The sequence below is a fragment of the Martes martes genome (genome assembly GCF_963455335.1).
Source record: "Martes martes genome assembly, chromosome: 11".
NCBI classification, from domain to species: Eukaryota; Metazoa; Chordata; class Mammalia; order Carnivora; family Mustelidae; genus Martes; species Martes martes.
In genome coordinates this window covers 831,354-841,518 of record NC_137899.1, presented here as the reverse complement: position 1 = coordinate 841,518, position 10,165 = coordinate 831,354, and the positions used below count along the sequence as shown (strand labels likewise).

Here is a 10,165-nt window from a genome sequence, read left to right as displayed (position 1 = left end):
GGAAGAGGCCAGGCCACCGATGGTGGAGCTGACCAGGGCATGGACCTGCTGAGATGCCCCCTTCTTCCTGTGCCTCAGCAGGAGGAGAGCGGGGGTAGGGGAATGCGGGATTGGCATCCCCCTGGCTTCCTGTGCAAAAACGAGGGATAATTCAAGGCTCACTTTTAACTGGACTTCCTTGGTGGTTTGGCTTAGTTCCCTGAATACAGCTGAGAGCCTCTGGGATTCTTTGGTGAATGGTTGTGGTCATCAGGAGAGAATGAATCACCAGGAGTATGAAGCACCAGATTTAGCAGAGGTTCATGAAATGCAAACGTCAGCAGTTCCAAGTTGGGAGAATAGGGTTGTCTTGGCTAACCCTTACTCCAACAGGAAGGCAGACGTCTCTGGCTAAGGGATCCCTCCCTGAGGCTAGATTCTGGTGAGTTCCAAGGAAATACAGCACAGTCCAGGCTGGACTGCTTTCCGCACGTTCGGCTGGGCCCACAGTGTCTGTCTCACGCAGGGTCGCACCTGCAGCCTGGCCAGCACTCCTTCATCCGAGACCGGTGCGCCCTGGAGCCGCGCTGGAACCTATTGGACTGTCTCCGAGAAGTCCAGATGAGCCCAGATGTGCCCACGGGCCCCTCCTCTGCCCTGTGGCCCAAGAGCAGCAGGACCGGACTAAGGCCAGGCCTCTTGGAGGGAAAGCTGCCGCAGTCTTGTAGGACCAGGGGTAGAAAAGAGGTGTGAGGAGCAGCCAACAGCCCTCTCCCCGAGAAGGATCGCTACAAGTCCGGTTCTGGGAGTCGCCCACGTAAACCTGTCATCCCCGTACTTGCGGTGGGGCCCGTCTGACTCTAAACGAGCAGAAGCCGGCATCGTGCAAGCATGAAGGTAACTGGTTATCACGGAGAGCAAAGAGGCTCACGTCAGTGAAGAAACAGGTGTCCGTCCTCATCTTCCCACAGTTCTGGCGTGGGAACCCCTGTGGGCCCTTCATGTGGGTCTTGTTCCTACCCAGGGTCACTCCGTTTCCGAGAAGTCCCTCAGAGCCACTCCTGAGCTTTTTGCATCCACCTCCAGAAAGCCAGGCCATTCCCCTGTCCCACAAGGTTCTAAATGCTCACCCCGAGACACAGGAGGACCCCAGACAAGGAACATGCTTTGGAACAAGGAGGCGTGCTACCACTGGCTAGTTCTGTGACCCCAGGTGACTCGCTGAGCCTCCATTTTCTGTTCTGCAAAACTGCCTCCTTCACAGAGTTGAGGGGAGAAGCAAAGCACATCAAACACTAACAGGGCTACCTGGGGGCTCAGTCGGTGAAGCGTCTGCCCAGGGCTCGGGTCCTGATCTCAGGGTCCTGGGGTGGAGTCCTGCATCCGGGTTCCCTGCTCAGCGGGGAGCCTGCTTCTCTCTCTGCCTCTGCTGCCGTGCCCCCCATACCCCCCCCCCTTCTTGCTTTCTCTGTCTCTCTGGCCAAACAAACAAAACCATTAGCAAATGGAAATGACAGAAAAATGAAACATCCCATTAAACTGTTTCCACTGTGATTTAAAACAATCTAACAATCCATACAATCCATTCCTTTATTTTAATCACCGCAAACTCACTTACATGCAACCCCCTCCCCCACCACCACCACAAAGGCACCAGCTGGAACCCTCTTTGCAACAAGGCACGGCAGAGAGTTAGGTTAGCAGGCTGTTAGCCACTCCAAAGACCTAGGGCTGTCTGGATTTCCCTGGAGACACCTCAGACCTAAGGGAGAGAGACGGGAATGAAGACAAACCCAAATCTGCCAGTGTCATTGTCCGATGCTTTGAGGGTAGATCTGCTCGTGGAGGGTAGATCTGCTCGCGAGGCCATGCCTCCTGGGGCTCCAACAGAAGTCAAGAGGCTCTTCCTTCCTCTCATGAGGGTTCCTGTGAGTTCTTATATTTCTCCAAGAGGAGGTGCATGTCAGGCGTGACAGGCCGGTTTTTTTCGTTTTGTTTTGTTTTTTTAAACTCTAAACCCAACTTGGGACTCAAGCTCACCACCCCGAGATCAAGAGTCTGACTGAGCAGCCGGGCGCCCCTGGCTTTATTCTTTTTTAAAGACACATTTATTAGCTGCTCACTCTGCTCTGCATTTTACAATGTAATTTTCACAACAATTGTCATTGTTCCCATTTTACAGATTAGAAAAACTGATGCCTGGGAAGGTCCAGTCACTTGCCCGGAAGCTGTAATTCATATACCAGCTCCCATATTCCTCCCACTTTGGGTAGATTTAGAAAACTTATCAAATTATGAAATTATCAAACTTTAGGGAATCTTTAAAAAGAGAAAATACTATCAGTTTAAAAGGTCCTTTGGAAAAAGTTGAGAGTTCTTATATTTGGAAACTATTGTGATCTCACACTCCTTCTGCCCCCTTATCTGATATGCAGAACAGTTGGAGACCGTAGTTTAAACATTTGGAAGTAAAACATTCTTAGTATTAGGAATATGTCCTACGGCATGAAAGATGCTGTCCCTTTATTAAGGATTTTCTGAGGACCTGGCTTCCAGTGGTCGGAGGAATCTTGACCATGGAAAATACAGTGGCCTGCAGTCAGAATCCGTGTCTTGGTCTCTCTCTGCACCCGCCCCCTGCCCCCTGTGACCTTGGGCAACTCACAGCACCCGGCATTTCCCCTCCACATAGATGACAACCCAGTCCTCCCTACCACGGGCAGCACAGACTTTGCAAGCAGTGTTAGGGTAAATGATGTAGGTCAAAACCAGCCCAGCCTTGGCAATTCCGTACCATTCAGCTGAACACAGCGATGAGAGCTATTTATCCGAACAGCCCTGGAGCTAGCAGAGCTAATAAACCCATCTTATAGATTACGGAGCTGAGGCTCAGTTGTCCAAAGACTGTCACGCCTGGGGCCGACTCCAGAGTCCGTGCTTTTTCCGTTTCTGTGATGAGCTGTGAAGTAAGATACCCAGGGCTGGTATCTTTCCCTCCGACAATAATTACTGGATACCGATGACCATGACAACGCTCGGTTTGAGTATGAATTTCCTTATCATCCAGCCCTTTCTCTCTTACTTAAAATTTTCCTTCCCTAACGACCAGACACTAGGGTATGGTCCCATGGGAGACGACCTATTTCTCTGCCTAAGGCATCCTCAAAGAACTGGATGAAATTTTAACCAAACGAATTTCTTCTTTGTGGATAAAAGCCAGGTTCCGGGACCCCTGGGTGGCTCGGTGAGTTAAGCCTCTGCCTTCGGCTCAGGTCATGATCCCAGGGCCCTGGGATCCAGCCCCGCATCGGGCTCTCTGCTCAGTGGGGAGCCTGCTTCGTCCTCACTCTCCCTGCCTGCCTCTCTGCCTACTTGTGATCTCTCTCTGTCTGTCAAATAAATAAAATCTTTAAAAAAAAAAAAAAGCCGGGTTCGTTCGTTTTCTTTCCTTCTTAAAGACTTATTTGGAGGCAGAACTCAGCAGCCCGCTTTCTAGAAGGTGGGGACGCGGTCCGCTCGCAGCTGAGCGCCGAGGGTCGGGGCGGAGCTCAGCGGGCGCAGCGGGACCCACGCTGATTCCGTCTCCGTCGCTGCGAGCTCCCGGACGGCGAGACCTCACCTCTGCACCGCCTGCGTCCCGGACCTGAACCACCACGCACCCCCCGACCGTGGCAGGTGGAGACGGGCACAGCTGGGGGCCCCGCTGCGCTGCGGGGCGGCGAGAAGGACCCGCCGCCTGCACCGCCTGGCCGGGCACTGCACCGCCTCTACCCGCTGAGCCCACGGACCCGCCCCGGCAGGCAGGCCCCGCCCACCCACGGAGACCCCGCCCGCTGCGGGCCCGCCCCCGACTGAGACTCCGCCCCCGACGCCCCGCCCCGGATGGAAGGCCTCCTCCCGACAGGAGGCCCCGCCCCGCCCGAGACTCCGCCCTCTCGCGGCCCTATCCCGACAGAGGCTCCGCCCCTGCCGGGAGGCCCCACCCCTCCTCGACCCCACCCCCGTAAGCGCCCGGCGCACCTGCGCAGGTTCCGATTTCGTCTAATCGGCCGCCGCAGTCGCCTGGGGGTTGACCTTTGCCCCGAGGCCGCCCCGCCTCGTGTCCCCTCGCGGCGCCGCGGTTCTTACTTCCGGCGCGCGGCGCCGGGCCCAAGATGGCGGCGGCCGCGTCCTGCCGGGTCCTCGGGCCCCGGCTGAGTGAGCGGGCGACGCTGGCGGGGGCCCGCGGTCTGCGGTGGGGGCCTCAGTGTCCGTCTCACGTCCCCTCCTCCCGCAGGTGCTGTCCTGGAGCCGAGAGCTGCCGTGCTCCTCGCGCGCCCTGCACACGTCTGCGGTCTGCGCCAAGGTGAGCGCGGCGGGGCCCCGGGGCCGGGGGTCCTGGGGTTGGGCGGCCGGGGGTGGGGGGCTGGGGACCTAGGGCCTGGGGGCGGGGGGTCCGGGGGTCCGGAGTCGGGCGGCCGGGGCCTGGGGGCGGGGGGTCCGGGGGTCCTGGGTCGGGCGGCCCGGGGCCTGGGGGTGGGAGGGTCCGGGGGTCCTGGGTCGGGCGGCCGGGGCCTGGGGGCGGGGGTTCCGGGGGGCGGGGGCGCAGGGGTCGGGGGGCGCACCGCAGATTGGGTCGGCGGGCGCGTAGCATCACGGCCACTCTGTGCTCCTAGAACCGGGCGGCCCGAGTCAGAGTGGGCAAGGGGGACAAGCCGGTGACCTACGAGGAGGCGCACGCGCCGCACTACATCGCCCACCGCAAGGGCTGGCTGTCGCTGCACACAGGTGAGGGGTCGCGGTGCTGGGGGCCCCGCGGATGAAGTTCGCGGTCGCGGTGTCGCACAGACATCCGGCAGACACGGGCGAGAGGCCCGGTTCAACTCCTGCTCGTTCAGGGGTTTTCATTCTCAGATTTCGTATTCCCGCATCAGCGAGGGACCAGGGCGGAGCCGCCGCCCGCTCGCGCCTCCCCGCGCAGGGCGCTGCCGCCTTGTTTCCGCCCCTGCTGTGAGCAGGTGCCTTTCCGAGGCCCGTGAGTGCCCCACGTCTGCGGTTTGTGCTCTTGTCGTGACTTCGCTGCCTTAACGGAGCCTCATGCTGACGTGTGGCGCTCAGGAAGGGTGTGACCTCCGTTGGGGAGAAGATACACGTGTTAATAAGCTCTAATGCCGTGGGCCGAGAGTTCAGGGTTAAGCCGTGATGTGTGTTAAGCAAGGGGTCTTTACGCAGAAACACGCAGGACACAAGGTTATATATTGATGTGTTGACCAAACTGTCTTAGTCCAGGGCAAGCAGAAACCTAACTCCTTGGATCCCCTAGGAGCGAGGGTTCAGTGTTCCTAACTCATTGCTCGTGCTGACTTCATAGGACATTAACTCCCGGGATCTTACGGGAATCGGCTGTCTTTTGTCCAGTATGAGGCTTCTCAACTTGGGCGTTTTGAGATCCGTCTGTCTAGAGAACTTAAAATAATGGATTCCTGTCCCCCAGCCTTTCCAGGTTCTAGGTCTGGGGTCTGGGGCCGGGTGTGGAGACTCCTGAGGCATACTGCAGCAGGTGGAGGGGTTTCAGGGTCTGCACTGAGAATCCGCTGGTTGAGGCCATGGCCCTGGCTGGTGACAGAGCTCATGTCCCCAGTCTCAGAAGTAGCTGGTGGCCTCCTCTCTCTGGGCCAAGGGATGGCCAGTGCTTCTATAAATGGCCCAGAAAGAGTGGGAAGGGGCTAGATAGGAAAGGATCTTAGGAATTTTATGCCCTGCTAAGGCCTCAGTCTTCCCTTTTGTAAAACCAGGGTAACTATGATAATACCGATGTCACAGGATTTGTTTGCGAATGCAGTGAAATAATGTATTTGAATTTTATTTATTTATTTAAAGAATTTTTTGTTTATTTGACAGTGAGAGGGAGAGTACAAGCAAGGGGAGGAGCCGTAGAGAGAGAGGGAGAAGCAGGGTCCCGCTGAGCAGAGCCTGATGCAGGACTCGATCCCAGGACCCTGGGATCATGACCTGAGCCAAAGCCAGTCACTCAACCAACCGAGCCACTCAAGTGCCGTGTATTTTGAACTTTAAAGTGTTATTCCTTTTATTCCACTTGAAGAAGAATGAGAAGGGAGGTTTGGGGTGGAATTGAGTGACAGGCTCCTGGAGTTTCTGCTGAGTCTTCGAGGTCCCTTCTCCTTTCAGGTAACCTGGATGGGGAGGACCACACTGCAGAGCGAACAGTGGAGGACGTTTTCCTCCGGAAGTTCATGCTGGGCACCTTCCCAGGGTGCCTGGCCGACCAGCTGGTCCTGAAGCGCCGGGCTAACCAGCTGGAGATCTGTGCCCTGGTCCTGAGGCAGCTGCCTGCACACAAGTTCTACTTCCTGGTGGGCTACAGTGAGACTCTGCTGTCCCACTTTTACAAATGTCCTGTCCGTCTGCACCTCCAGACTGTGCCCTCCAAGGTGGTGTATAAGTACATCTGAGACAGTCACCTCTTCTGCATCAGGCTCTAGCCTGCGAAGGACAGAGGCGTGTGGGAGAGGAGTGAAGCAGAGACGGGGAAGTACGTCCCCTCACTGTCTCGAGGATTCCTTTCCAAAGCTGCTGTTGAATAAATGGGCCTTCCTGTTGTCTTGCCTCTTCGTTTGTCTTCCCTCCTTGGAGAAGAGCGCTAGAGCAGGGATCCGAGGGTGCTCCAGGGCTCCCAGAAGGCTGCTGGTTGTTTGAGGCTTGGGTAATAGCTACGGTGCAATGAGTGTCTTATCACTTTACCAGGAACTTTACCTGGAGCTCTTTTTCTCTCAAGGTGGAAAAATCCATTTTTAGTGATTATAAGATAATCAACATTAATTTTAAGGAATTTTAAACAGCATGGACATGTGTCAAGTGAACCATGATGTTTCTTGTCATTCTTCCACAGAGAGAACTACTGTGGACAGTTGATGGCCAGATGCACTTTTCCCTCCAGAAATACCTTTATGGACACTCATCGCTTATTAAACAGGCTTTCAGCTGAGCTCCCGCTCTGTGCACCACGTTCTTTGGAGGGCTTGAAATCCATCCTTGTATGAAACGTTCTGTTCCGAGATCCCTGCCTTCGTGACACTTAAGTCCCCATGGAGGTGGACGGGGAGGGTCAGGCAGCGCTGAGGACTCCAGGCAGGTGAGCGAGGTAGACCCACAGCTTGGTGGGAGAGCGTTTCAGGAGGTGGCGTTTGCCAAAGCTGCACATGGTGCTGGGCAGTGGGGCAGGGATTGGTGGCCAACTTCACTGTGACACTGACCGTGGCCCTGTTACACTTAACCCTGAACCTCAACCTCACACACCCTAATCCCAACCCTAACCTTGACTTACTACCCTGACTCTACCCTAAACTTTACCCTCACTCTACCAGTCAGGCTCTCCCGAGCTTGCCCACAGCTTGATCTTCCCTTGACCTCACTCTTAACTGAGAGTCTCCCCGGGACCCTCCCTTGATCATGTCTGACAGTACATTCCTCACGTAACCCTGACTTTCATTCAGAACTTCACTCTGAAAATACCCTAATGCTGTCTGACCCTTATCACGACTGTGATCTTAACCTAGTTCTAACACTGACCATGATCCTCCCCCAGACTCTTACCATGACTTTGTCCATAAAACTGACAGTCCTTTAAATTTGACCCTAGCCCTGATCTTCTCTTACTGATAAACCAGACTCTGACCTTGATCCTTAAACCCAATTGTCACCCAGACTCTCCCTCATACAGATCTGAGCCTACTTTTTTATTTTTTTTTTTAAGATTTTATTTATTTGACAGACACAGTGAGAGAGGGAACACAAGTCGGGGAGTGGGAGGTGGAGGGAGAAGCAGGCTTCCCGCTTGAGCAGGGAGCCCAATGCACGGCTCAATCCCAGGACCCTGGGACTATGAGCTGAGCCAAAGGCCGACGCTTAATGACTGAACCACCCAGGTGGCCCCCCTGAGTCAGATGCTTAACTGAGTCACCCAGGCACCCCAGATCTGAGCTACTCTTAACCCTGATTCCAACACTCAGCAACCCTGGATTGATTGGGCTGATTGTCATTCAGGCCCTGAGACACCTGCACACCTTGCTGACAACACTCAACCTTGACCTGACCCTGACCCTTCTGACCTTCACTCTGGCACTGACCCCGACCCTGGACTTAAGTGAATTTGACTGTCACACTCTTGATTCGCACCTTAACACTGACCTTGACCCTTCCACCTGCAGTGATCTGACTGAACCTCAGCTGACTGATCCTGTTCCTGACCCTCATGACCCTGATCCACCCGGTTACTGATCATGAAACTTCACTTAACCCTGACCCTGATCCTGAACCTTACTCCAATCCTTAACTGACACAGGTGCTTGTCCTGTCCCAGACTGTGACCCTCTCGCACAGCCTTGCCCCACAGCCTCACCCAGATCGTGACCCTGACCCATTTTTTAAGTTGAAATATATTTGACATACAACATTGTGTAAGTTTCAGGTATACGTGTTGATGCATTTATGTATCTTAATGTGTTATATATCATAATGTGGTTGGACAATTAGCACCTTTATCATAATTACATAATTCTGTCTTTTTAGTCATTAGAATAATTAAGTTGTAGGTTCCTATCAAGTCCGTTGATTATAACACAATATTGTTGTCTGTGCTCCCTGTTTGTTATAAATTTATACCCTTAGGCAACAGCTGCCCTGTCCCCTCTACTCCCTGACACCTGGTAACCACCATTTTACTCTGTTTTGGGGGAGTTTTGCTTTTATAGATTACATGTATAAGGGATGTCATGCGGTATTTGTCTTTCTTGGTCTGACTTATCTCAGTGAGCATAACTTCCACAAGGTCCATCATGTGGTTGGAAACGGCAGGAGTCCTCTTTTCTCATGGCTGTATCGTATTCCATTGTATTTCTATACCACGTCTTTATCTATTCATCTGCTGACAGGCACGGACGGGGTGTTGAGAACGACACTGCAGTAAATGCCGGAGTGCACATCTCTCTTCAAAATCCCGTTTTCATTTCCTTTGTGTATGAATCCGGAAGTGGAGTTGCATGGGATCCTTGGTGGGTCGATTTTTAATTTTGTGAGAGGGCTTCATGTTGTTTCCCACGGCGGTTGAGTCAGTGCGCACGCACACCAGCCGTGTGGGAGAGTTCCCTTTTCTCCACACCCTTGCCAGCAATTTCTGTCTCTCGTCCTCTTGGTAATTGGCCTTCTGACGGGTGTGACGTCATATCTCATTGTGGTTCCATCCGCATTTCTTTGACGGCCAGTGATGTGGAGCATCTTTTCATGTGTCTGCTGGCCGCTGCAATGTGTTCTTGGGAGAAAGGTCTAGTTCTACGCATTTTTCAGTTGGATTGTTTGTTTTTGATTTTGAGTTGTATGACTTCTTTATATGTTTTCAGTATTAACTCCTTACCCAGTTATGGCTTGCAAAAATTTTCTTCCATTCTCTAGAGCACTTTTTCATTCTGTTAACGGTTCCCTTTGCTGTGTGGAAGGTGTTAAGTTTCATGGAGCCCTATGTGTTCATTTTCACGTTGGTCTTTGGTGCTGCTGGTGTCATATTGTCATATTCTGTGGAGGCCAAGAAAAACAAGGTTGTACCCACCTCAAGTTTAGCCCTGACATAAGGACAGCCATCTTGGTAAAGCAAAAGCTGGCACCTTGCACCCCCTCTCCACCCGCTCCGCTCCCCTCGGTAATATGTGTGACATTCCCCAGCCACCCCTGGCTGCCCTGAAAGAAAAACAAATAGTTAACTCGCAGAGATCACAATCCTGCAAGACAGGAGTCTCGCTTGGTTTACAAATGTCCTAGAGATTTAACAATAGCCCAATTTCCAGAGACAAATAACTCAGTTCCTCAAGCCCTAATGTCGCCCTCCCCACCATAAAACTGAAGGAGGCTGAGGCAGAAGGAAGTGGAAATAAAGTTAAATTTCTTCTAAACCCAAATCTCACTAACAAAGACACTTGATAGGAGAACTGTGAAACTTTATCTCTAAACCTCCAAGATAGTGTCGAGAATCATTCCCAAGCATATGACCCACTGATAAACATCTAAAGGGTCTCATGAGAATACTTTTTATTACTCTAATAAATAACCTTTCTCCCAACAATAGCTAGCCCCTCAAGGTCCCGGAGACCTCGCTTCCAAAAATCCTTGGAGACTTACATCATCCATAATCTCCTTT

General features: G+C 53.2%; 1 protein-coding gene across 3 annotated transcripts in view; it reads left to right on the top strand.

The window, feature by feature from the left end:
• MRPS24 (mitochondrial ribosomal protein S24) overlaps window positions 1-10,165 on the top strand; it is a 43,082-nt gene that overhangs the window by 27,267 nt on the left and 5,650 nt on the right. For 2 of the 3 annotated variants that reach the window (XM_080817896.1, XM_080817895.1), the window contains exons 5-7: window positions 4,256-4,324; window positions 4,635-4,746; window positions 6,148-6,584. In XM_080817896.1, the coding sequence (XP_080674022.1) occupies window positions 4,256-4,324; window positions 4,635-4,746; window positions 6,148-6,431 (465 nt within the window). In that variant the 3' untranslated portion in view covers window positions 6,432-6,584. Of the gene's footprint in view, window positions 1-4,255; window positions 4,325-4,634; window positions 4,747-6,147; window positions 6,585-6,868; window positions 7,112-10,165 lie in introns of those variants that run through there. The other variant, XR_013967616.1, reaches the window with a different exon arrangement.